Source organism: Anopheles gambiae, chromosome 3, assembly GCF_943734735.2.
Source record: "Anopheles gambiae chromosome 3, idAnoGambNW_F1_1, whole genome shotgun sequence".
Lineage (NCBI taxonomy): Eukaryota > Metazoa > Arthropoda > Insecta > Diptera > Culicidae > Anopheles > Anopheles gambiae.
This window is the reverse complement of record NC_064602.1, coordinates 20,774,920-20,801,327: the sequence shown is the minus strand read 5'-3', so window position 1 is coordinate 20,801,327 and position 26,408 is coordinate 20,774,920. Positions and strand designations below refer to the sequence as shown.

General features: G+C 45.3%; 5 protein-coding genes across 8 annotated transcripts; 3 read left to right on the top strand and 2 right to left on the bottom strand.

The window, feature by feature from the left end:
* Positions 1-204: 204 nt before the first annotated feature.
* Positions 205-1,325, top strand: LOC133394111 (uncharacterized). The gene is made up of 3 exons (XM_061663087.1): positions 205-265; positions 349-1,208; positions 1,314-1,325. Exons 1-3 carry the CDS (start codon positions 205-207, stop codon positions 1,323-1,325), a joined length of 933 nt encoding a protein of 310 aa, XP_061519071.1.
* A 1,931-nt stretch (positions 1,326-3,256) lies between these two features.
* On the top strand, positions 3,257-3,858 carry LOC133393690 (ESX-1 secretion-associated protein EspI-like). Its single transcript, XM_061659670.1, has 2 exons — positions 3,257-3,351; positions 3,431-3,858. The coding sequence occupies exons 1-2, from the start codon at positions 3,291-3,293 to the stop codon at positions 3,808-3,810; spliced, it is 441 nt and encodes a 146-aa protein (XP_061515654.1). The 5' UTR covers positions 3,257-3,290; the 3' UTR covers positions 3,811-3,858.
* Positions 3,859-4,968: 1,110 nt separating this feature from the next.
* On the bottom strand, positions 4,969-9,970 carry LOC1279903 (WD repeat and FYVE domain-containing protein 2). The gene is made up of 5 exons (XM_319687.3): positions 8,119-9,970; positions 7,462-7,809; positions 7,120-7,359; positions 6,699-7,037; positions 4,969-6,607 (listed from the first exon to the last, which is right to left on the bottom strand). Exons 1-5 carry the CDS (start codon positions 8,277-8,279, stop codon positions 6,469-6,471), a joined length of 1,227 nt encoding a protein of 408 aa, XP_319687.2. The 5' UTR covers positions 8,280-9,970; the 3' UTR covers positions 4,969-6,468.
* A 2,497-nt stretch (positions 9,971-12,467) lies between these two features.
* Positions 12,468-24,479, top strand: LOC1279902 (putative inorganic phosphate cotransporter). Of its 4 annotated transcripts, none has more exons than XM_061659667.1 (5): positions 12,468-13,298; positions 22,381-22,709; positions 22,785-23,660; positions 23,739-23,889; positions 23,956-24,479. In XM_061659667.1, the coding sequence occupies exons 1-5, from the start codon at positions 13,190-13,192 to the stop codon at positions 24,015-24,017; spliced, it is 1,527 nt and encodes a 508-aa protein (XP_061515651.1). In that variant the 5' UTR covers positions 12,468-13,189; the 3' UTR covers positions 24,018-24,479. The 4 variants fall into 4 exon arrangements, with proteins under 4 accessions (XP_061515651.1, XP_061515650.1, XP_061515652.1 ...); XM_061659668.1 differs by lacking the exon at positions 12,468-13,298 and adding an exon at positions 17,726-22,283; XM_061659669.1 differs by lacking the exon at positions 12,468-13,298 and adding an exon at positions 18,502-19,634.
* On the bottom strand, positions 24,347-26,325 carry LOC1279901 (phosphatidylinositol-glycan biosynthesis class X protein). The gene is made up of 4 exons (XM_319684.5): positions 26,034-26,325; positions 25,682-25,960; positions 25,408-25,591; positions 24,347-24,749 (listed from the first exon to the last, which is right to left on the bottom strand). The coding sequence occupies exons 1-4, from the start codon at positions 26,156-26,158 to the stop codon at positions 24,591-24,593; spliced, it is 747 nt and encodes a 248-aa protein (XP_319684.5). The 5' UTR covers positions 26,159-26,325; the 3' UTR covers positions 24,347-24,590.
* Between the last annotated feature and the right edge of the window lie 83 nt (positions 26,326-26,408).

Genomic DNA, 26,408 nt, shown 5'->3' with positions numbered 1-26,408 from the left:
CTTGAATTTAGCTTTTTACCTCGAGGAACCTGTGGGTAGTGGTATTTATAATGTCCCACAAATTAGCCACAAAGTGGTTCTAACGACTTCAAATTTTGTTATAAAAATGCTTTGTTTGCTTCAGTGCCCTAGGCAGTCGTTCCCTATCTTGCTGGTGGATGGGATGTTCGTTTAGACATACAAAAGTCCAGAAAAGACCTTAAAATGAAACTCTCTTCGATCACGCTTTTGTGCGCTGGATGTTTGCTGGCAGTGGTCAATGCAGGTGAGGTGGATTTTATAGAATTAATAAAAATATAGAGTTCTTTTACTTCTACATCTACCTCTCTCTCGTTCTTCCATCAACAGGAAAGCTCGTCTACTACAGTAATCAATCGCCACCAAAGCCTCTTCAAGATACAGCTCCAACCGCCAACTATTGGCCAAACTATGATGTTCTACCGATCGAAGAATATGATGTAGCTCCCTACCCTTCTGCATGGTACCCACTGCCCTGGCAACCGGTCCCGCTTGCGCCATTGGAAGTTGTGCCACTGCCTACCCAAACGAACAGCGTTGTTGCGGTTGAGTCACGGCAAATTGAGTCAACGACGATATCGGCTGCCCAACACGATGCCGATGATGCTGCTACTGCCCCGGAAGGAAGACATCTGCACCACAAGCATAAAAAGCACCACAAGCATCACAAACATCAAACCGCTTCCGTGACGTACATCGAGCCGGAGGAATTCCACAACGCCAATGTTGGGCAGCTGCGGATGACAATCCTACAGATCGAGCACAAGCTGCAAGAGCTGAAGCTGCAACTGTTTGGCAGCAGGACATTGGCCTTCGAGGATGCCGATCGCGATCGCGATGAGGAAGTGGTGAACAATTCTAACCTTCAAATCGGCGAGGATGTCAAAAGGTTGGAGGAGAACAAACAATCCGTTGATGATCAGACGGAAGTAACAACTCCGACATCGATCCTTCAGGAGGATCATGATGTGGGGAAAATACTGCTGGACGATAGTAAACCGGCAGCGGAGCTTGAGGTCGAGCATAGGGAAATGGATGCCGGTCCGTTCGATAAGGGCAGAAGCTTGACGGAAAATGTGCAAATGTGGTTCGAAGGGTTGGATCTGGGTAAGATTGCGGCGTTACCGCTGCAGGAGTCGGAAGAGCGTGAGCATGATGAAGATGAAGTGGATGTTCTGGATGCGATCGATGTAAGGGGAGCAGTTTTAAATAAATAACTCTAAGCATATAAAGCTTGTTTTGTTTTACAAAATTATTGGACGTACTTTTTTGTTGATTTTGTCTTCTTTTGGTAGGTTCTAAGGTAGGTTTGATTTGGAACGTTTTTTTATTGATGAAATGGAAGCCGAATGTTCTACTGCCGCCAGGCATGGATGACTTGTCGTTCATGTACAGAGATTGATCCAAGACCAAATCGCAGGAAGACCAGTGAAAAAAGATGCTAAGAAGAAGTGCTCATTTTGGCTCATAAAATGGCTATTAATTATTATAGGTAAAGTTTTTGAATGAGACTTTTCGAACTGCCATCGAACTGACATAAAGTCCTATCGAAAATTCCCTTCCAAAAACATGTAATAAATATATCCATGTCTACACCTACTTCCGATCAATTCTATATCGCGCTGAAAGAGTCTATTATATGCCTGAACGAATCTACAACTCGATGAACATGACTATATAATCCTCGAAAACCCTGTAAAGTTTAGTTGAGCATTAAAACAACTTTGATTTCCTTTTTCTCTGCTTGTAAATGTAACCATATAAAAATAAAAAAATAAAATAGGGTGTACATTTTTGCAGCATAACATCGATATTTAAAAACATACTGCACCTCGGGCGTGCGAAAGAATCACCGCACGCGTTCAGTTCATTTCACTGAGCGAACTGGACCGCACCTGATCTTTAAAAAGAATCATTTTTCCCATGACTAGTTCAAATCGGTCAAATGACTGAGTAAATCAACTCTAAAGGTGCTGTATCAAAAAGAATGATACATTATGAAACGCAGTCCCTTTAGATAAGTATAATTTTCAATCAATGATCACCTCTCTTAATCACTTTCATCCTCATGCTTAGATACATTTTTGGGGGTTTAATTAATTTGAGTTATTCTACATCATGTCTACAAGTAGCCTTTTTACACTAAATATTCGTTTGTAGTAATGTGGCCAGAATTTATGGCATCGGATAAACATCGGACCTCATTCATATCAATTTTTTTATTAAATAATATAATATTACTCGATTTTGACCAGAATATAACAGACAAAGTATTATCAATGTGGATTTGAAAAAACTCCATTTTTTATCAGAAAGATTGCATATCTAGCGAATGGCATTAACATTTTAAGCTTTGCATTGCAACTAGACAGCATACTTGCACATAGTGAGTGGCCCATCAGTTCATTAAGCCACAGCATTTATTTATCATTTCATCACGTACACAAATGCAATATATTTACTATGTTTTGTTTTTAACTATGTGCATTTTATTAACTTGTTGGCAAATCGGGAATAGCAAAAAGAATATTTTTTGCGGAAACTTCCAGACACCTGAAAAAATGGCTTTAAAGTCTGGACAATTTAAAGGTGTTAGATCCAAAAGTTAGAATAACGTAGATGTCCGGCAAGATTGTGATTTAGTTAGGGGTTCATTTTGGTTGCCAAATAAAACAAAAGTTTGTCAACAAGAACCACACACATGAATTTAAAAATTTGTGAAGAAATAATATGTTTTATTGTCTATAGGTCTGTCAGTCAATGCTGTTTAGCCGTGTTTTGATTAATCATTCAAATTACATAAAAAGCAAATCAGTTATATGACATCGATTTGTATACTTTTGAGGCACAAAAAATGTCCACCAAAAATAAAATATGTTTTACTCTTAACGATATACTTCTGCGCTTGGTGCAGGTACATTCCAAAAACCATGTACCGTAAGATAATAAGCTCGTGGGCCAGACCTGGCGAAAAACTTCTGCTGCAAAATGATCTTTTGAAAATAAATGTTCCATATAGAACGGGAGACAAGGATAGCGATCAGCAAAAACGCATTTACCTGTGCGATACCCTAGTCAAAAAAATTGCCTCCGAGGTAAAAGAATACTGGTAAAGCTAGAGGTTTCAACATATTTCCTCAACTACCTGGCTCTCCAAATTTTCTGTATAAATATGAACAGTACCGAACCAAGTTAAGTCAGTCAAGTGTCACCGTTCACACAAAAAAGTTCGATATCGAAACGAGCGCAGCGCCAAAACAAACAGCGAGACGATGAAGACTTTATGCGTTGCAATCATTCTAATGGGACACTGCATGTCTCTGATCCGTGCTGGTAAGTTAACGCGAGCAAAAGAATCTGGGATTTTATTATTAAATAATATTCACTTTTCTTTTCATCTTCTCATCTCCAGGATCATACCACTACAACAATCATCTAGTGCCAGCAGGACCTCCGCCACCACCACCACCGCCACCACAATACCTTCCAAACTATGATGTGCTACCAACCGAAGAATACGTCCAGCCAGTCAAATATCACTCCTGGGGCCACGGACCGGCATGGACACCGATCACCAGCTTCCCCTGGCCCGGTCCGGAGCACGAACCGCACTATCCTCCGCATTACCATGCCGGCTCGGCTACACCGTGTCCGCACAAGATGAAAAAGTACACCACAACACCGAAAACAACCACCACCACGACGACCACAACCACGCATCGTCCGGTGGAAACGAAGAAGCCGCACCTTCTGCTGGAGAAGCTGGCAGTCACTCATCATAAGACGAAATAATGATGATTGTATCGGTAAACTGCACCTGGGACGAACAATAAAACAAATTTTCTTCAACAACAATTAAAGCTTTTTTGTGGATAAGGTCCATGGGATACTTAAGTATGGGTGCATACGAGCTTTGAATTCTACCTACTGTATCGTTTTCTTCACCTTGAGCTGGTCTGGTATGTCATGGGTAAAAAAAAACAACCTTCTTCTACCCGTAATATCGTACTCATATAATAAAACTAAAGAGAAGTTTCATTGCACTCATCAGTCTATAAAGAGGCTTTCAAGCTGCAAGCGTCAAGCGAACAACGTCGCCGTAACTTCCCACCAACGACAAGATGAAAATCGCTATTTTAGCAATTACTGGTCTGGTGACACTTTACACATCACCAGTTTGTGCTGGTAAATGAGATAATCTCTACATAAATTACCTGTTTATAACTTTTACAATTTCTAACTGCAGGAAAGCTTCCATACTTCAACAACCAGCATGTATCCTCACCGGTTGGAATTGTAACGCACCATAAGCAATGGACCTCACACAGCAGCCATTCGTCATTTGGCCAAACGGTGTACTCAAAAGGTGGCAATTACTACAAGTGGCAAAAGGGACCTTTTTATGGTAAATTTTCGCCCTATCAGCACGCAACAGTACCTTCATCGTTTGAGATTGAAACGAAAACCTACGATCATCCATCGGCGGTCAAACACTCGCTTCCTGCTACCTCATCTGTGTCGGCTGAACCGAATAACGATTTGTTGGAACTGCCTCAACATAAAACATCCACACAGGAAGACGATTATCCTCTCTCGGTTTTAATTAATCAGCTTGAAGAAAAGCTTCAGCGGGTAAAGCACCGGCTAGCGAAAGATGGCCAACTCCAGCAAACCATCGCAAACCCGCAGGATGGTAAAACCGAACAAACGGCGACTAAATCCGGCGGAAAGCTAACGCAAGCAGCTACCGATGAACCGTATTGGATAAAGCTGGACATGTTCAACGATCGAGGAGAGAAGGAAAGTTTAGTTAAAAGTATTCAAGTATTGCTAGAGCGCTTAAACGAACCCGCCAGCACCGAGGACCGCCGCTCTGACGTGCGCGATTTAATCGACATTCGCAGCAGTTTTCACAATAAATAGTAAAGCGTGGACAACAAAGGGAGATGGTGTTGTTCTGCCGAATTGGTTCGAGTGTTTTGTGTTGTTTATTTAGTTGATTAGTTTTTATTATTAAATTTAACAATATATCTCTTCTATTTGCGAATCATTATTATTATTACGATTATAATGTACAGTTTTTTTTTTGTTTGCTTTCGATTATTCGGCCCGCTTTCGTACGCTGCAGCTTTACCACTTCTCGTCCCTTGTCCCCACTCTACTTGTTTTCAATTCAGTTTTTGTTACCGTCATATGAGTCCTTGCGACGAGTCTCTATCGCTCCCGAGCCATCTATGGTTGACGGTGAGTGGCCACAAATAAGTGTGGACTGTGAGGAGAGGGTGGTTTTGCGTGATTTTTCTTTTCTCCTCAACCCATACCACATTGTCTACACAATACAGGAAACATTAAAAGCACCTGACACTATTTGATACACCTCCTCTCGTTTTATAGTCCTACGCGTGTGTTCTGGTTAGTGTGTGGTTGATTTTGTCCCATCGTTATGTCGTTTGTTTGTCATTTCAATTATGCAAATACCGATGTTTAATTTTGTTTTTTTTTTTTTTACTAGAGCTTTGTTTTCTTACATTATTTGCCCACGCGCGTACATTCCCCTAACCTATCGGCGCTCGTAAATCCTTCCGCGGTGAAGGAAATCCAGCCCCCCTCCAGTTAACACCCTAGCTGCGGTTTTGATTCGTTGGTTTTTGGTCCGTCGCAAAGACGCGCAACGCCTCCCGTACCACCTCTCGCGTCCCTAATGGCTTGGCGTTTACACGGTTCACGCTTTCTTATTAAACAGGACTGCCCCCATTGCCCCCGGGGGTTTTATTTTCTTTATATTGTTGTTTTTTTTTTGTATAATTTAACGAAAAAAGGGAATGAATAGAAGGAAAAAAAGGCCCTGGTCAACGTCAAGTTGCTTATTCGATTGCCTCGCGTTCTATTTTAAACCTTCATTGTCTCAATCTCAATCATGTAACACCGATCGTAACAAAGGAAACCATTTGCAAACGTACCTTCTCACTCTCTCTCTCTCTTTCTGTCTCGTTGCCTCAGCTTAACCTACTTTCTTCAACATAAAGCAACAAAACGGGTTCAACGAAGTATGATAAAGGAATAGAAATATTGACACTGTAACATTTAAACTCAGAACGAAAAATTAACCCCTTCCTCTTACCCACCCCCAAATGAATAAAGGCAATAGGAACCACCGATTAGGCCGATGCCCTTGCACGTAGGGGAAAAGGATAGACTAACATTGGACTACATAACAGTTCTGGGAGGACAGGAGGGAAATTTGAAGGAAAATAGTAATAAATAAATGACGCTCATATTACGTACGCTGCTGTATCACCGCCGTAAAATGCATCATTTCGGTTCCGCCACCGACGAACCCACTGCGCTGCTAGTGGCGCCTTTTTGCCGTTGTTTTGAATTTTTCCGCGGCGTGGTCCTTCGTTAGACGTTACCGGAGCCGCGCGTGTTTTCGCCCGCCAATCGCCACTACTAACCCCAGATCGAGGAGAGGTCCCAAATCTTGATGATACGATCCTGCCCGACGGTCAGCAATCTTTTCCGCGGCTCGTCCAAATCCATCCCGACGATACTGTGCTTCGCATCGTGGAACGTGGCCAGCGAGGGTCGCCTAGAGGGATGAGCGGGAAAGCAACACAATGGGAATAAAGAATGTAAGATGTTGAGTTTGCTAGAAAACACCACAATCGCACACTACTTACTCTTCGCTCTTCAGCCGCTGGTGGCACTGGTCGCACACGCGCACATCGAACTCGAACCCCATGATCGGGATGTTGATGCGATTCGTCGAGCACTTGTCGCACACCGCCTTGCCACAGTAGCGACAGTGGTGCTGCCGGATGCCGATCTGCTTCTGGTCGATCATGGCGCGCAGATTCCAGAAGAACGCCCGCGTACACAGCTGGCACGTGTCGGACTCGACCCAGTCGGGCGTCACCTTGCGCATCGCGTTCATTTCCCAGAACACAATCACCGAGTCCTCGCCGGCCGAGATTAGCTGCTGCGTGTTCGTTGCGTACGACAGGGACGATACTTTGTTGCTGATATAAAAGAAATAAAAAGTAAATTATTATTATTTTGCTTAAAAAACAGAAAAGGGCCCACAAAATCTGTTCCGCTTACTTATGCCCATGCAGCTCGTAGGTGGTTCCCCGCTTGCCACCGACGTCCCACACGATCACGGACTGGTCCTGGGAGCCACTGAACAGCAGCTGGGGCCCCTCGGCCCAGTACAGCGAGCGGACCGAGCCGGAGTGGCCCTTCATCGTGGTGACCAGCGTGGCACCGGTGCCGCCCAGCTTCAGCATCGTTATTTGCCCGCTGTAATCTCCCACAAACACATACTTTGATAAGGCGTCGTATCTGCGCGCGAAGGAGGGAAGCACACAAAAAAAGAAGCAATTGTTAATACAGAGAGCCTTTACTGCACGAGCCGATCTCAACAACAACAAAAAGCCCACTTACTGCATCGCAGTACACATCGCCTCGAACGTGTAGCAACCGATCCGCTCGCCCGTTTCGGTGCTGTGGTAGGCGAAGAACTTGTCCTTCCCGACCGACAGGATCCAGCCGGTGTGTTTGGCGAACGTGACGCTGGTGATGCGGGCCTGGTGCGCCAGATACTCCCGGATCGGCGTCAGCCGGTTGCAGTCGTCCGACAGCGTGAACTGCGATATCGTGCCATTCTCCTGCCCGATGAAGAGCGTTCGCGTTTCCGGCGTGTAGCACAGGGACGTGCAGCCCGACGGCATGTACTGACAGATCGAGGGCCAGTACTGGCCCGAGTCGCGCTTCTGCCACACCCGTATCGTTCTAGAAGGAAAGGGAAAAAGGAAATGGAGTATACTGCTGCTGCTGCCACGAGAACGAGAGACAATCGCGCCAATGATGGTGTAAAATCAATGAGCCGGAACAATTTGAGCGGTGGCCTCGCGTTTCATCCGTTTCCTTCTTTCTCATTCGTACGTTCTCACATTTGCGTCGTGGCACATACCACGCACACACACACACGCACATGCTCCCGGATCGGTACGATCGATTAGGATGGAAATGGACGGCACGGCCACTGCAAAGCGAAGAGACGAGACGCTTGGGGACAAAATTCAATTATGGGCCACTTACTTGCCATCACAAACACTGATAACGCCGTCCTCGCCCGGAATCAGTACGGCCGCGTTCACGTCATCGTTGCTTCCCTCGAGCTTGCTGAGCAGTTCCGGCTTTTTGGTGGTGCTGAAGCGGTCATTCGCACTCCGCGGTGCAGGCTTGATTTCGGCCGCCATCCAGACAACCGTACGCAAAAAGGGGGAAATTCGCAAAAACCCGCCTGACGCCTCTGCCTGCCTGCACTACTACTGGGTGGAAGCTGCTACGCAAACAGTTTATGCGCCTGCCGCCGAGGGATGTGACAAACACCGCGGGTGGGGGGACAAAACAAGCCTCTCTTTGTACGCCACCAATTATGATGGGGAGCGTACGCTTACAGTAGTGGTGTTGGTGGCGTTGGACGATGATGATGATGATGTTTGGTGGCCCAGTGTCAGAATGACGTTCGCGGACAGGGGGCTCTTGTCTTGTTTTTCTTTCCCCTCAAGTCACTTTTTGCTTCCCTCTTCACTCTATCGCTCACCGCTAATGATGTTTGCGATTTGGTCCAGAACACCGGAAGTGTGCTACCGTGGCGGTCTCGATTGCCTTTTTTAGACCCCCTGTTCACCCCCCTGTTCACCACGCCGGAATGATGCGGAACCGGACGGGGCAGATGATAACGCGATGGAAAAACAAAAACACACTCGCTCTCACACACAAGTTGCAGCGAGCTCGGTGAACCCGCCCTTCCCGTATACGATGCACGGCACGGATCTAGATAATACCACACAGTACGGTGGTCGTGCAATTGAAGAGAGCAATTTCTTCACAAACACACGACAAGTAAAATATGCTTCTGGGCTAGGGATTTTGCTGCTTTTTACACACCGTACACTAATTAATTTGCCAGCGAGAAAAGCAACTAGCGCTGATGGTGATTCTACTTTGCAATTGTGCCTGATAAAAACGACTAGCGACTGTCAAAGTGGCGTTTTTTTTTTGTTGTGGCCATCTGTCAAAATACGGTGACATTGAGAAATCGACGAAAGCAAAACTCGATGAAACGTTTGAAAAATTCAGCCGTTTTTAACTGTGTGCAAATGTTTGGGAAATAATTTGCAAAAAAAAAAAACAACTTATAGTTGATGTAACTTGAATGAAATGTTTTGAGAAAATAAATATATAATAAACTGTATGGTTTCCGGCTAACAAAACGACCGAAATAAATTTAAATTGATCGATCACCACGTGCACTCGACGACCCGCCAACGTTCATCGGCCGTTGAACACTTGCTCGACAAACAGCCGGCTTGCACAATGAACATATCGCACAAGTGCATTTTTCAAATGATTTCAATTCTAAATGATAAGTTTTATTTTAACTTTTATAGTAAGTCGATTAGCAGTGTTTGTGCAATTAATGTGAGGGATATCCGAATTTTGAAGAATATTACAACCTGTTGAGTAAGTTTTTTTTCCACACTTAGATTGCATTCAAGTCAATTTAGGGTTATCTAATTGGAGGAGTAGGATAGGTAACACCTCAACGGCTCGGATGCCCACTAGGTGCTCTAGGTGTTGAGAAAATGGTGAAAAGTAGGGAACGGAATGGACCTAGATTCGTTTTGCAAGAGGAACAGAACGGGTAGGTAAAATGTATGATATGCTAATTAAATTGAACGAGCCGTTTTGGGAGTGGGAGCGGATTCCATCGAACTGACTAATACGAAAGGTTAAATCGTTCTAAACGATCAAATCTTCCCGGCCCGTTTCGACTGTTTCATTCGATCCGACCGAATCTACTAGGATCATAATTTTGAACTTCAGTTCGATTGAGGTTCAGATTGAGGAACGACACGAACCTACTAGGCACTCTTCAGAAAGAGCATCATTGTTAGCACCAGACGGCAACGGATGGCTCCGGACAGCTCCGGACATAGCTCTGGTTTTGATTTAGAAGGGAATCGGAGCCAGAGTAACGATGCTCCGACTGTTGCGATGAACCTAGTACGGATTATTAGATGCGCTCCAGAATACGTATCGTACTAAGAACCCACCCAGATTTGGGTCCATAATACGAATCCAACCCGCATACCCTGAGTCCCTGTCACAACAAGTTTCGTACAAAAGCAGATATCCAATCCTTGACATTCTTACTATGCCAATTAGACTTTTATTTATTAATCAAAATGGTTCCTATCAATTGTTCTGGTTGTTCTTTTAAGCAACATGGCCTACTTTAATCGTTCCTTCTGAGTAAAAAGAATATACCGGTTCTAGGATCGACCGGTCGATCCTGCTAATCCTGAGCAAATTGACCCCTAAGAAGAGAAATCCTAGTCCGCGGTGTATGACAGTCACGGCGTAGTTTTGCCTACTTTAAAATTTCACTCACTTTTCTATTATCGTTCCAATACCCGGCATACCTTTCCCGGCTCAAACGCATGCACCTACAACACCTAGCTCCATAAAAAATTAAGTCATCTTTCACAGTGCAGCAAATGTGCCCGTTTAACGGACACTTGTCTCTGTGTCGTGTTTCATCATCATAAATCTCCATAACACCACCGTGCTACCGTGCGTCCGTGCGTGCATGCGTGCCAACGACCGACCGAATAGGAAACATGTTTTGGAACCACCGCACGACCGTTGAAGGCTGTTTATTAAGCAGCGCTCCTTAGAACGGCAGCTCAGTTCATTCATGTGACACACATACACACACACATTTACAGTGACCCGTCCAGCAAGTGGCAGCATGGCAGATGAACCCCGAACGGCCTGCAAACGGACACCACGCGGCCGCGTTTTTATTGCACCAAAGTCCTTCCGCTTTACGCTGCACTCGAGTGGGGTCTAGTGAAACCGATCCGATGCGGGAAGTAGAATCATCTCCCGGTGCGTAATAGAGCTAACATGCCGTCGGGGTTTTTTTTCGAAACGTTCTCATCACACAACAATCAGCCATCGTGCCCGTGAAAGTGATAGCATTTCGAACATGTTTACTCTACCTTTTACTACACCATTCTCAAGTGCGACTCAAATGTTGGACAATCCCCGTCGCTTTCACACGCTTTCGAACAGCTTTCAAACACACAAACAGCCACTTCCCGTGACAGGAGCTCTTCAAACTGACGAAAATTAAAAACTGCAAATCACTGGCTCGCGCTCGGTTTGCTTGGGTAGTTCAAGGTGACTGATACTGATAGTGAAACGCCACTCAGCTACACTTCCCGAAAGGATAACAGCTCATCAAACAGGGCTCCCGACATCGGCCTAAACACGCCGTCGTCCTCCGCCACCTTATGCTGTGGTGACCCTAACCCGACGCCCGTTCCATTGCCAACAGCGCAGAGCGTTGTCAACCATGTGCCCGGGTGTCTAATTAACATTCACTCAAAAATTTATTGAACACCACCTGATATGTGCCACCGTGTTTGTCCGTGTGCGTGTGCGTGCGCGTTGTTTGTGCAAATTCAACGGCACCGCTCACGTGCGCGCAGCGTACGCACAAGCACGCGCGCAACGCAGCGCCCCATAGTATCACCATGGTAACCCTGTACTTGAGGATCTAATTGACATTAAACGGCACATTTATGGAATCTCGCCATTTCCTTAAAATCATCCTATTAGCTAATGATTATTATCGCCCCTCCGTTACTGTCCCCTTGTCCATGGCTCTAACAGATCCCTGATCCGGAACAGGAACTCCGGATGTTGGGTTTGTTGCTACTGGGGACTCCTCACCCCGGAGTTCCTTTCTATCCGGCCAGCTGCCAATCGCCGCTCGCCCTACGATACTTTCCCACGTGCAATAAAACGCAGTGCAATGAGAGGGCAATTAATCAGCACAGCAGTGATACATTCTGAAAAAAAGCATTCCTGAGTGCATACTGGTTGCATTCTTGGTCGCGCCTGGGGTAAACTAGTTCGTTCCTGATTGTGGCTGGGCGGTCCAGCAGCGGGAGGATGAGGCCAGCGTTGCATCTTTTGAAGTGGGCCCAAGTATTATCGATACCGGGCAGGAGTTGACCTTAGCGGTGGTATTATGACGTCAGGTACATGGGACCAGGAGCTGATCACGGGCTTGGTGACTGATAGTGGAAGGAGTCTGATAACGAGGGGCACATAATCCCTTCTGCATGGTCAAACAGGGTTTGGCAGAGAAAAGGCTGATACTGAACTCCAAAGCCGAACTTAAAGCTGTTAGATCGTAAGACCACAGCTAGAACATGATCATGATCATAGTTAGAACCCCTACATTACTCCCAATTGACTCAGCAAAATTAAACAAAAAAAACAATATGTTGTTATAGACACACACACACACACTGCTAGAATGCAACGCATACACGTTCACAAACGCGTTGTTGTGCACTTAATTCGAACAGTCGATTAAGTGGCCGGTGGGAGAACTTTGAAAGCTGCTCACGCTTCTCCACGCCAAGGGAGGATGGTGGAGGTAGCACTCCTCCCCTCACCTTGTGGAGAATGGAGTGATGCCCACAGCCCCGCAACACACACACAGGTGTAGTGGTGCTGCTAGTAGTGGACCGGGCGGCGGGTTGGCCATTTCCATCGAGCTTTATCAGGCTCGAACGATCGATTGTTTCTGCATTCTATCGGGTGCCTCCGTTCAGTGCTGAGGTGCCACACAGCGCGGTTGTGTGTCGGTTGCGTCGGGTTTGGCTTTTCGGAGTGCCTGCCAGTGTGTATACACTTCCCCTGTACTGTCGTGTTCTCGTCAATGAGGCTGCCGATGCGGGCTGCTCGTCGCGTGCTATTGTTGTTTACGCGCAGTTTTTTGTTGTTGTTTTAGCTCAGAGCTCAGCACCAAACGTAAAATAGCTCATCTCACATCCGGATGCATGCACAAATAGCCGCGTGGGGGGATTAACTATTCGCATCAGACAGCAAACCGTAGTTCCCTTTTCGTTGTGAAGTGTTGTTGGGTGCGGAAAAACGCTAGTAACGAAGCAAAAACGATGTGTAAACTTTAATTTTTGTAAAAGAAAAGAGAAGATAAAGAGCATTAAGTCTGCTTGGTAGTTTTACAAGTGTTTCAAAATTCCTTTTTGTAGTCAGTAAAAAGAGTAAAAGTGCAACAATGGTGTCGGATAGCAATACAACAGCGGACGGAAAACGGTCCGAAGTGACGAACGGTTCAGCGAAAGATTTGGAGCAGATGAAAACGTACGCCGGAGAAGGAAAAGCGCGTAAGTAGTAGTAATAGTGCCTTAATACTGGAGTCCGTTTCAGGGTGTACCATGTAAAACTTCATGGAAACGGATCATGCCATAAAGCCAGAAATGAACTTGCACTATTAGTAACGTGCCTTTAGTTACGTTGTATTACTACGTACCTGCACGATAAGCCGTGTGAAATGAAGTTGCTTGGGAAAAGTGTTTTACATTCAGCTGTTTATATAGCACTTGAGAATCGCAGTGCTGAGAATTTTTAAAGTAAAAAGATATTTTCGTAATAAACCTGTACCTAAACTATTTATGGAATGCTTTTGTGTTAATGTGGACGGAAACCGTCAACAAAAGTGCATAATTTGTGCAAAGTTAGGCTTCTATCTATTCTTTAACCTGTTTGTGGCAAAAATGACGGTTATCAATGTATTGTATTTCTGAAGAGATGTTACATTGAATATTGATATTTTGATTTTAGAATGATAATGGCTAGACTTTGGCATTATAATGCCCAGTTAAGGATGCATAATGACAAAAAGAGGCAAATTATTCCAACTCAGATTAAATGAAAAAAAAACGACGAAAATTAAGAAAATTAAGCAACAGAATGAGTCAGTTGAAGTAATTATCCTTACATTAACACTTACATTTGTAACACAGCCTGGTTTCGTTTAATACTTGTAATAGTAATAAAAAATCATATTAAAAGCAAATTCATTAATGCTGAGTTTAGTGATCCTCAAATCCTTTTAGTTTGTTTTGGTTCTATGCAATTTTGTTTCTAATTTACTGTTCCAAATTCTTCATTATTTGCATTTGTTAAATTTGCATTATAATGTGATAAAAAATATAAATAAGATCATAAGATAGGATATATTTTATACAGTATTTTATAATTATCGATTTGAGTTGTAGATTTTTTAAATTGATTTTTCATTAGTACTTGGAACATTATTTTAAATATATTTATACTTCGATCACTCTCGAATCTGGTCAATTAATAACATTTTTGATTCAAAAGTTTTATTTTGAATGGTGAGTCACCGTTGTTTATATTTCTGGAAATTATTATTAATTATGATTTATACATTGGAAATATTTATATTTTTGAGTTGTAGACAGCAAATAAAACATTTTCCTTTAACAAATTTCATTTCAAATGAATGGTTAAGGTTAATGTTTTGTTTAATGAAAATAAGAACAATTTATTTATTCCATTAATTACCTGAATTAAGTAAAATGACCTTCAAAAAATGCAACAAAAAGATTTAATGCATAGGATGCTTTTAATTTCCAATAAATCGTGCACTTTTTTCCAACCCACACAATCGTTACCGTAGCAGTAAAATCAGCACAAAAATCACAATCACCGGTAGACCACCATAGCGAATCCGAATCGGTCCCAACATAATGCACCATAAATTCAACCCTTGATGTGCGTGTGTAAACTGCCGCCGACACAGGCAAATAAAACAGTAAATTAACGCCCGGATGGATCACCAACCGATTAAAACCGCACAGGTGTCTGATGACCTTCCCGGCTGGTCGGACGGCGCTACTGCAGAAGCAAACAACGCAAACGCAAAAACCCTCTACTACCGGTCCTTAACCTACGGCGGTATCTCCCGTCGCCAGAAAGCGAGCACTATTTGCAAGCATTTTATCGTTCCAGTTGCAGCCATTCTTCCGCAATATTGTGAGCGATCAACCCGAACGATGAAACAATAAACACGGCGGTAACAGGATTCGCCGGTACCCCGGGCAAGTCATTCCGCCCCGTGTTGTTGATTGTGCAGAATCCCACATTCCTACCCTGCGCGAAGCGTAGAGAGGGGAGCGAACTGTGGCAGCGCAGAAAACGAATCCTTTCCAAAAACCTTGACCGTCCTTGGACGATCGCGCACTTGTCTCCCTCTCAGCAGACAGGCGCCCAAAGAACTCCAAAACAAACCGAGAAGCTAAAAACCAAAACAAAAAGCCCAACAAACCAGCAGCGAAACCACACAAACGGTGCAATCGGGACGAGTGATATGCTGCTGTCTGTCCGGTTCCTTCCCGGTTTGCGAAACTTTCGCTGCAACCTGCTCAAAAGGTGAAGGCCTCATAGCGGCCACCACCAACCAAAGTGGCTAAATATTTGAGCGATCACTGTACGCGTGAATTCCTAACGTGCCCCTTCGATGTACAAAAAAACGATCGCAAGATCAGCGCCAAAAGATCGAGAGTTGTTTGTAAACAACGTGCAGATTTTCAGTTCCGCGCGGAATTGCGCGCGCGCGCTCACGATGGAATTCTATTATTTTTCAATCATACCCTCTGAGCTGTTTTTTTGCACACTCTTTTGTGCGAAGGTTATCCCAGCGTAAGGGTGAAACAAGGTGTCGAACCACACACACAGCAAACCTGTTCGGACCGCTACGACCCACCACGATAGCGCAAACGCCAGGTGTCGCAGGCACGATGCCTTTTGCCCCGTTTTGTACCGAGCGTTTGCTCCAAAACTCGATCGTTGTTTGGTCGTCGTCGTGAGATGAGATCTTAACCCGAGAAAGGAAATGCTCGTGCTGTACTGTCGCGAGATCTAATATCCGGAGACATCTAGAGACGGGCGGTACGCGATCGCGATCGTCTCGTGTTGGGGAGAACGAACATGAACCTGCGCGCGCACGCTGCCTAAACACATCAATCAAGATACACGGGATGGGAAGTTCCGTTTGGCATTTTTGCAGTTGTTCGATTATACGCGGTTCCGGTGGCGGTGAAGTCTGATTTATGATCTGCATGTGATCTTCGCGCGATTTTTCCTCCCCCACTTTAAAGTTCAGCTCTTGCGACAAAGACGCTGTACGGGAACACGTGCGGGAGCTTTTGACAGTCAGTTGGCGAGACATGTCGGAACATTCCAGTGTGGGGAGATGCGGAGGGAGAGTAGATGACTTTATCACAACAATGCCCTCCCGCGCCTGCGATGCTGATCGGACAAAGACGTTCTTGACGTCCGGAGAGATTAGCAACGTGTACTGGCGGATTTTGTTGTGTGCGCTTGCTAATGCTGCTGCTCGTCTCCGTCTCTGTCTCCGTCTGGCAGCTTCAAAAGAGCACGCTACTAAGCGTTATTAGAGTGCCAATTTGCATATGCCACTCACGGAGCAGGTTGAAAGGCTTAGCGGGAGTGACATTTTCGAACTGATCGTGTGCAAGAATGTTGCAGGTCTATGTTCTGTATTTTCTAAATACCATCCAATTATCAAACCATAAATCATTTATTTTGAAACTACTTTTTTACTAACTTCCATCCGTGGATTGTGTAACCGGGTTAACCGGAGCCTGAGTCCGGTGGGGCATGTCCTCAAAGCAGTCCTTAATCCACTTACAAACCACAATAAGCTACATAATCATAGCGCCCTCTGGCTCGCTCAGCGACTGATAACCCATCGCATTCGAGTACCATTCGAGTACCGTAGAACGAATGGGGCGACCCAATCGGGCCGTAATCAATCAGGTCGATGCGGTTGTAAAGATAAACCGCCAGGGTCGTGGCGGTTCCGAGAGGGCTCCCCAATCAGGCCAGTTCATTAGACCACCCGTCCCCTAAGCGCTAAGTGGACAAGCCAGGGATAAACGCAGACTGTATTGTTCGATCGACACTGTTGGGGGCCAAACAACGCGAACAACCGTTGCCAATGGTTTGTTTGCTGATTTGTGTGCTTCCAAGTGGCGCTTCCAAGTGTCACCGACATTAGTGTGCGCGATCATCGGCTACATATATACACCGACAAGTCTGTTACTAAAGGTGGCGGGGAGAAGGAATGTTTGAACGGGCCCGCCAACGCAGAACACGTCCACCGGCTGGCAAGGTGGTCACGTTCCTCCCCCCCCCCCCCCCCCTCCTGCTGTACCGTGTAATGGAGCGCGTTTTGTGAGCGGTTTATACACTTCCGGTCGTCAGTCAGGGAACGATCAAGCGGGCCGGCAAGTGCGTCATGGCGGCGTGTGATCGATCGAATACACATTTTTGCATCCGTTTTTGGAACTGTTTCGTTATTTTCGGGCGAGTAGGCAAGTGGACATTCGTCGTGGGATGGCTTTTAACCTCGGGTGGCAGGCAGAGGGGGTGATGTATTGTTTTCGGACCCATAGCATGGCACGTACAAGTTCAAGGAATGGATAAATGTGTTCGAATCCATGGTAACAATGAAGGCTGAGCAGGAAAATTAAGAAATTTGATGGTAAAGGGTGTTACGACATTCCAGCAGATACAGGGGAACTTGTTTTTTTTTTGTGTGTAATTCTTGTTGATAGTTTATTTTGTCTCACAATCAATACATTTTTTTCACTTCTAATGCCGGATATGATCGATGTTTTATTGATTATTAGTAATAATATTACCCAAAACCAATAATAATATTTTATAACAGATTGAACTCCAACTAATATCGATTGATTTCCAACTAATATCGAATCATTTCACAGCAAACGAGGGATTTTTTTACGTTTGTGTTGTGCAATGATTTTCATTCTGATGTTAAAATAAAAAATGGCTCAATTTTATTAAAATTATGTTTTTTTTAATGAAAAGTATAGGTCAAACTAATTTTATGAAAAGATAGGAAACATGCGTAGAAGATCGTGTCAAATATAGAGAATGAGATATTTAAAAAATAGAATTTACAAAAATCAGTTAATCAGTTAATTCTAAAAAAATATAAGTTTTCGTCAAACTTTGGCCCTCAGACATCAATTTTCGACTCTCAAGCACCTATTTTTGTCTGTAAGTCAGTTTTTTTACTCTTGTAAGAATCATAATACATTTACAAGATATTTGAGCAGATCTATGGCAACTGCAGTACAAAAAAGCAACAAAAATCGTGTAGTTTCATGAATTTGAATGAACAATTAATGAAATTTAATAACTTCTAAAGCCAGTTTTTACACCTCAAAATCATGCCACAGCTTTTCACACTCCATTAAAACTTCCAAAATTGGCATTATATTTGTTATATTTTAAATTATATCAATGAACTTGTTAACTACTTTACATATATTCTAAAAATGGTTGCCTTAGAGGCAATTTTGGCACACTGTGTGCCATAGGAATTGAAAAAAATGTGCCTTAGAGACAGAAATAATTGAGTTAGAGCCAAAAGTTAGTCCTAACGACTGTATTATACACAATCAGTCAAATATTTTAAACAAGAAAACAGAAAAAAAAACAGTAAGAAAAATGAAAAATGTATTAAAAGTTACAAAAATAAAAGAATATGGTACCAAACTACGACGACAAGAAGTAAATTAAAAGGTGGAATAGAAGAAGATAGAAACCAGACAGTTCTTTGTGCATTGCAAGAATATTGTAGTAATCCAAAACTATTAAAAAAACAGTAAATAAACCATTAAATACAAAAAAAAACTACATTGACCAGCATTAATGTTTGATTCAAACAAGTAAAACAAAATCCTGCAAGTAATATCAAACTTTTGATAAGATGAAGTATCCCATAAAGACATAAAGAACAATACAAGTGACATTGCAATATTGTTAGTCTGATTAGACGATCGATCACATCACCCACCAACAATCTACTATCTATCTTCGCTCAGCCTTTGCCACGACCCAATGAGAATCTGCCGAGAACGTCCTTCCGTGTCATTCTAACTACAATCTGCGCCGGCACTCCCGGAGCCTCATCGGCACAGTCATCTCGATGCGCTTTGTTTGTTGTTTCTGGCGCGCATTCGACGCTCTCGCACGGCGCGTCGCAGGACACATTTTCAAGGGCAAAACGGTTGGCGTCCACCACCACCAAAGGGCGTTGGTCACGTTTCGTAACTTGACTTGCTACTCCACTTCACACCGGCCGATCTCCGCGCTACTGCCGAAGCATCCGTGGTCAAGTGCTCCCGATGACTTGTTGGAAATGTTTTCCAACTCCGCAGTGCGTAGCGATGTGTGTTTGAGCAGCATTACAAACTTTACTACCAGTTTCTCAGTTTCCCACCCGGCCCGGTTTCTTATCGATCAGGTTCCAAACACACACCTCAGAGGGGGGGCACCGATCCCCGATGTGTGCTGAGCGGGAGGGATTTGTTTGCAGTTTGATTTCTTCGACACACTTCAGCTGTACCAGGCTGATAAGCATGCATGGAGGTTTTTCGGGGGAGGGGGTGTTTTTATCGATCGATTGATACTGGGAGTGGGGGAGATACATTTTACAGTGATGCAATGACCATTCAGGAAGCGGTCAAATATGATTAGTCGATTGGAAATATAGAACAGCGACACATTCGATCAAGTGCAGCCGGAAGCAACTGGACCGTTCTAAACCATCGCCATGGCTCGAAATCGGAAAGATGAAGGTATCTTAAAAAAAATAGTCTAACATTATATTCTACTATTGCCAAACCATTTCAAGTGTCAAATAGAAAGGAGAAAAAACTGTCTCGCGTGTTATTGAGCCGCAATGAACTGGAAGTGTGTTATGAAATTGTTCAGAAATTGTAGACCAGCTTACTACCAGAATTACTATCATTGAGGAACAAAACTACCAGAAATGAAGTGCGAGAGTGAACAAAAACTGATGCAAAACCATCCAAAAGGTGTGCCTTGAGCGATCATTTTGAAGATCAGTTAGAAAAAAAACCTTTGTGTATGCAACTTATAAGCAAAAGCTACCGCTTTTGTATGCTTACAGAAGCACTCCCAGTGGCCACATTGCCTTTGTCTGCGTCTGTGAGTCAAGATTTTTTGATTTTGATTTTTGATTTTTTTTAATCAAGATTTTGATTATTAGCAAATTTGCTGTGTGCAACATGAGATCGCCCCTGGCACCTTGGCTTCACCAGTTGTTGGCGTTTGATAACACCGAAGGATATCGTCGCTTAAATCGCGCACTATTTATGAACTATGCACAATTGGGTGTTTGTGTGTGTGATGTGTGTGTGTGTTTACTGCTATGAGGTTAGCCGATGTTGGCATTGAAATTTGTGTCACAAGAAAATTTTGCTCAAATTTGCCCTCCCATTAAGTCGGCAGCCGTTTATTTTGTTCACAGTCTCCGCACCACGCTACCGTCCCTTTTCCCTTCGGTGAAGTAGAAGTCCTTCATATCATTAGCTTTATCACACACGCACACACTGGGTCATATTTATGCATATTTTATGCCATTAACATTTATTACCGGCCAACATTATCTACAGGTGCAAGTTTCGGTGTAACCTTATATAATTAAAAAAAAAATAGAAATGACAACATAACAACAGATTCAACACAAAATTTCATTTTTCGAAGCAAACATTTTAAATTTTTCTTTAAATAAATAAAAAAGAATAAATTTTCTATTTTTTTTTTCTTTAAACAATTCCTCAATATGCCAACAATCGCCAAACGATCTTTTAGTTTAGATTAATTACTAGTGATCGTAGTGAATCTAGTGCAATCTGCAATATGATAAGCGCCACACGTGTACATGTGTTTTGTTTTTTCCCACCCTTTCTACCACACCCGACTGTTACATCGCAACAGCCGTTCTCTTTATTACACCCTTGTTTTAGGGTTGTAATGGTGTATTAAAAAAAGTGACCGACATGAGATTATCGACTTGTGGAAGGAAAAATCACGCCCATAGGTGTAGTAAAACGTTAAAATACTGTGTAATTGTTTGTACAAAAATTAATTATTCTATAATTAAATTAAAAAAATAAGAATGTTGTGCTAATTAAATAAGTCACACTCACGCTCTTCCATAAATAGACAATTATAAGGGCAATCAAACACAAATAAAAGTGTGCTAGAACAGGAACAGGAGGTTCACGGTTTGTTTATCTCTTGATGAAGAAGATAAGCAGACCTGCTGATGCATTAATGCCAAATTAAACAGCTTCATCGTCGCCTCATCCCTTAACGACCGCTGATTTACACTACACCACTGCAAGAGAGAAGAGAGAGTGAGCAGGAGGGAGAATGCTTTCGCACGCAATTAGCACGTGAAAGACCGAGAGAGCTGCTTGTTGTTTACCTGTCTGCACTCTACGGCAGCGAAAGAGAGATAAAGAGAGAGAGCGCGCGCGCACGCGATGGCTTTGTGCAACAAGCCAACGCAACAGGTAAAATCTCCATTGCCGAGAGAGAGAGAGAGAGCGAGAGCGAGCGAATCTCAGGCCGTGTGTACGACGGTTGTGTGCGTGCAGGGCTGTTTTTTGTGTGTAGCTGGTTGCCGCGTCAGTCATGCGTGTATGCGGCCGAACAGCTGCTGTGTAAAATAAACACACCAAAAGGGACGGTAACGGGGGCACAATTTCTATCACCAGGCCGAGCAGATTCGCAAAACACATCGCCGATGGTGGTGGTAGGAGTAGTGTAGTGTAGCAGCAGCACCACACACAGAAACCGTGTCACTTTAGCTCGTGATTTGCTCGTTTGTTGTAATGATGGTGGCTTAGTTTATTAGTTGGATAAAAAATGCACCGACCAAAGACGTGAAAGTGTTTTTTTCGTGCGGCAGCTATCTTGGCTTCCCCCTCCCCTTTGGGGGGCACCGTGCATCAATGTAGTGATTTGAGCAGTTTTCTTTGTTGTTTCTGTTCCACACTGCTTTTGTGTTCTGTGTATCTCGTCATCATGCACTGTACATGAGGCGCGTTCTCCACCGGGCACAAACAGCTTTATCATTTGCTTTATTAAACCTCCCACCAATGCCCCCCACTCTACCATATGGCACGATAGTGAGAGTGGGCAGACCGCCATACACGCGCGCACCACCCACCGTCTCATGCATTTCCGCTGCTGCTGTAGCAACGCGAAGGCTCTGCATGACCAGCTAACGCCTGCCGCGTAACGCATCGTAACGTGCCCAAATCGAATCTTGTAACGGCCCTCGCACACACGGGGTTGCAGCAATCGAACCAAAGTAAAACCACCTCAAACACAAACGATGCCGTTCTGCTGTGGTTGCTGCGGTGACGCCACGTCCCGATACGAATATCGCCCGATTGGATTTCCACAGCAACGTAATGCCAGTGCCCTCGCTGCATCTATTTTTTTTTTTTTTAAACACCTAGCAACGACTGCCTACTAAAAAGCCAGCCTTTCTTCCTATCGTTCCAGCAAGTGGTTTCGGTGCGCGCCATGTACAGACGCTGTTGCTGTTTTTCGCCCTCACCGTCGCGTACGCACTGCGCGTCAACCTGTCCGTCGCGATCGTGGCGATGGTCGACCGGAAGGCGGCCAACAAGGACTACGAGGAGTTCGACTGGGACGAGGAAACGAAATCCGTCATCCTGAGCAGCTTCTTCTGGGGCTACGTCGTGACACAGATCCCGGCCGGCCAGCTGGCGCAGCGGTACGGGCCCAAGATACTGCTGCTGTTCTCCATCGGTGTCTGCTCGCTGCTGGCCGTGCTGACACCGTTCTGTGCCCATGCCGGTGGTGCAAAGGTATGGCGCTTTTTTTTGGCTTTCCTTTGGTTCCCTTTTTAACGCTTCCTATTTTTCTCCTCCTGTGCTTTACAGGCAGTAATAGGGCTCCGGATAGTGCAGGGCTTAAGCCAGGGCTTCATCTTTCCCTCCACCCACACGATGCTGTCCCGGTGGGCACCGGCATCGGAGCGGGGCCGGCTCGGCACGCTCAGCTACGCCGGCGCCCAGTTCGGCACGGTGATCATGCTGGCCGTCAGCGGCGTGCTGGCCTCCTCCAGCATGGGCTGGCCGAGCATATTCTACATTTCCGGCGCGGTCGGGATGCTGTGGTCGGTGGCGTGGTTCTTCTACGGCAGCAACTCGCCGGCCGACTACCGCGGCATCGCACCGGAGGAGCGCGAATTCATCGAAAGCTCGTTCGGGCCGCAAGATCACAGCAGGCGCATCGTTACACCGTGGGTAGCGATCCTGACGTCTGCGCCGATGATTGCGCTGACGGTTGCGCACTGCTGCCACAACTGGGGCTTCTGGACGCTGCTGACCGAGATGCCCACCTTCATGAAGGAGGTGCTCGAGATGGACATTAAAAAGAACGCGCTGCTGTCGTCGCTCCCGTACCTGGTGATGTGGATGCTAAGCTTCGTGTTTAGCCCGCTGTCCGATTTCCTCATCAATCGGCAGTATTTGTCGCGCGTGGCCAGCCGGAAGCTGTTCAACACGATCGGGCTGTGGGTGCCGATGGTGGCCCTGCTCGGGTTGGCGTTCGTGCCGAAGGGTTCGTCCGATCTGGCGATCGTGCTGCTGACGCTGGCGGTCGGCATCAACTCCGCGACGTACCTGGGCTTCCAGGTGAACCATATCGACCTTGCCCCGAACCATGCCGGCACGATGATGGGCATCACGAACTGTGCGGCCAACATCATGTCGATCATTGCGCCGCTCATCGTGGGGCAGGTGATATCGGACGCGGTGAGTAGTGTTTGGACGCGTTTACATTCCCGTACAATCAATTCTTATACTGTTCCCGATCGATTGTTCCCTTTCCAGACTGATCCTATTCAGTGGCGCCGAGTATTCTACATTGCCGCCGGAGTGTACTTCTTCGGCAATCTTACCTTCATCATCTTTGGCAAGGCTGACATTCAGCCCTGGAATGAGTCAGAGTCGCCTATCCCTCGCACCGTGTCCAATGCAAACGGTATGCCCTTTCGCGCGCCTATTCTTATAGGAATTGGTATAATGTTTGATTGACGCTTTTTTTCAGAAACCCAATCTGCGCGAAATGCCCACAACACGGACGGTAACAACGCAAATTACAGCGATTAAAGGCATCTCGCGGGGGCTGCTCTTGCTAGTCCACAACACAAATACGCTCGCAAACACACAAACCGCCCAATCGTCAAATCGAAATATCATTCCGAGGAAAGGAACTGAGTAGAGACGGAAGTGGATGGGGAAGAACATTACTTGTTACAGTCATATCATTTAGTATTAGGTAAGGAGAAACAATTGCAAAAATGGGATATTACACTACCGAAATCCCAAAACAGAGAGAGAGAGAGAGGGATGTATTTTTTTAGCAAGCAAAGGCCTAAAAACGGGCCAAAGGGATGTATAAAAAAGGGAGTTGAAAAAAATAACATTTTGCTAACATGTTGTTTTTTGTCATCCCCTTTTCGCTAGCTGTACGCCATCCAGTACAGCATCCGTAGAAAGATTGGCTATATTTATAAACCGTTATGCTAATGATAGTAATAATGATAATAAAAATACTGAAATACGACCAAATGCATTTGAAAGCTAAATTGAGCCATGGCGAACACACACGTGTGTGTGTGTGTGTGAGAGGTTGAGGCATGAGATCGCGGCTTTGGGTCGGCTTTAGGGCTGCAGAAAGCTTTACAGTAGCTTTTTGTTGACTTTGCGTCCCACTTTAAGAATGACGTAGATCAGATACATGCTGCCGATCCAGCTGACCAGGATTGTGGCCGGCAGCACGAACCCGTACGATGCACTGTTTCCCACCGGAATCAGGACACTTATCACCGTGGGAAGGTTCTGCAACAAGAAGAAAGTGTCGTCATCAGACATGCAGAATAGTGATGTGTAAAGTTGGCAAAAAATACGGAGTCGACTCCGATCCGACTCCGATAATTTCGGAACCGAAAAAGGTAGGTCCGCCCAGCATTATCCAGAGTCGTTCAGAATCGTTCAGAGTCGCCCGGAGTCGTTAGAAGTATGGAAGTTAGTAGTATAGAGTCGGCCGGAGTCGTTGGGAATTGAAGTCATCCGGAGTCGATCGGATTCGTCCAGAGTCGGCCGGAGTCGTTGGGAATCGGAATCATGCGGAGTCATCCGGAGTCATTCAGACCGATTCCGGTCGACTCTGATCGACTCCGGGCGACTCCGAAGGACTCCGGACGAATCCAGATGACTCCGGACGAATACAGACGGCTCCAGACGACTCCAGACGACTCCGACTCCAAACGACTCCGGTAGATTCTGGACGACTCCGAACGACTCCCAACGATTCCAGGCGACTTCGGACGACTCAGCGCGACTCCGGATGACTCCGGACGACTCTAGACGGAACTAGTGATTCGGATTTTGCCGGCGTCGCCATCGGACTAACAATAGCCGAAAACGGATCGGAATCGTGTTTGTGCTCCAATCCAACACATCAATAATGCAGAATGCTTCAAATAGCAACACCTACATTAAACTCCATTTCGTCCCACTCGCACAGCTCGGCCTGGTGCAGCTTGTCGTAGTCCTCGATCTCCGAGCTGTCCGAACAGGGCAGCGTTGCCTTGCCCACCGTTCGGAGCGGGTACTTGCTCGCATGCACATTGCTGCAGCGCACGTACAGGGTGGGACTTTCCACCTGAATCCGCTCGAATCTGAAAGCAAACAGAGCGCAACGGTGTTTTGGACAAACATTTGCACAAGATAGCGCGGATAGGTAGGGTAGGACGGCAAACACTCTTTACTTGCGTGTGGATGGGTCGTGATAGCGGAAGTGGATCGGAAGCGTGATGTTAATTTCGCGCCGCACCGATTCGTACAGGTGCACGGTGAAGGGGTCCGACTTGCTGGCCGGCTTTTCCACATCGACGTACAAAGGCACGTAGCTGTTGATTTTGTGGAAGCGCTTCAGATCGACGAGCTGGTCCGTGTTGACGTAGATGGCGGCCGGTAGCTGCTGCACGAGCAACAGCTCGCAGGACATCCGCCCGATGCCACCGAACCGAAGGCCGTAATGAATATCACTACCAAGGGTGGGAAAGGGGAATGAAAAGAAATGAGTTTTGATTTATGAACACTTTGCGCTTTCTAACTTACCGATGAAATCCGCTGTTGTGGATGGCAACGTTCAGGAAGGCGCTCAATGCTTCCGCCGCCGGGGTGAAAGCAAGCAACGCCAGTGCCGCACTTATGGTGTAGATTGAGCTAGTAGTTGAAACCATTTTAAGCAAAACGACTGTGCCTGTGGGAGCGAACTAAACGTGACAAATGCCAATAAACAGGCAAACTAAACGATCCATTCGCTCCAGAATCACCGAAGAGTGGGCGCTGCTCGTTCTGCTGCCGACTGGTTTGTTTACCTTTGCTGGCTGCCAGTGACAGCCGGCGCATTGCTGTCAAGTGGTGTCAACTGTCAGCGGGGGGTTGTTTATTTTGGGTTTTCTTTTCTTTGCATCCTCTTTTCGGAATGTA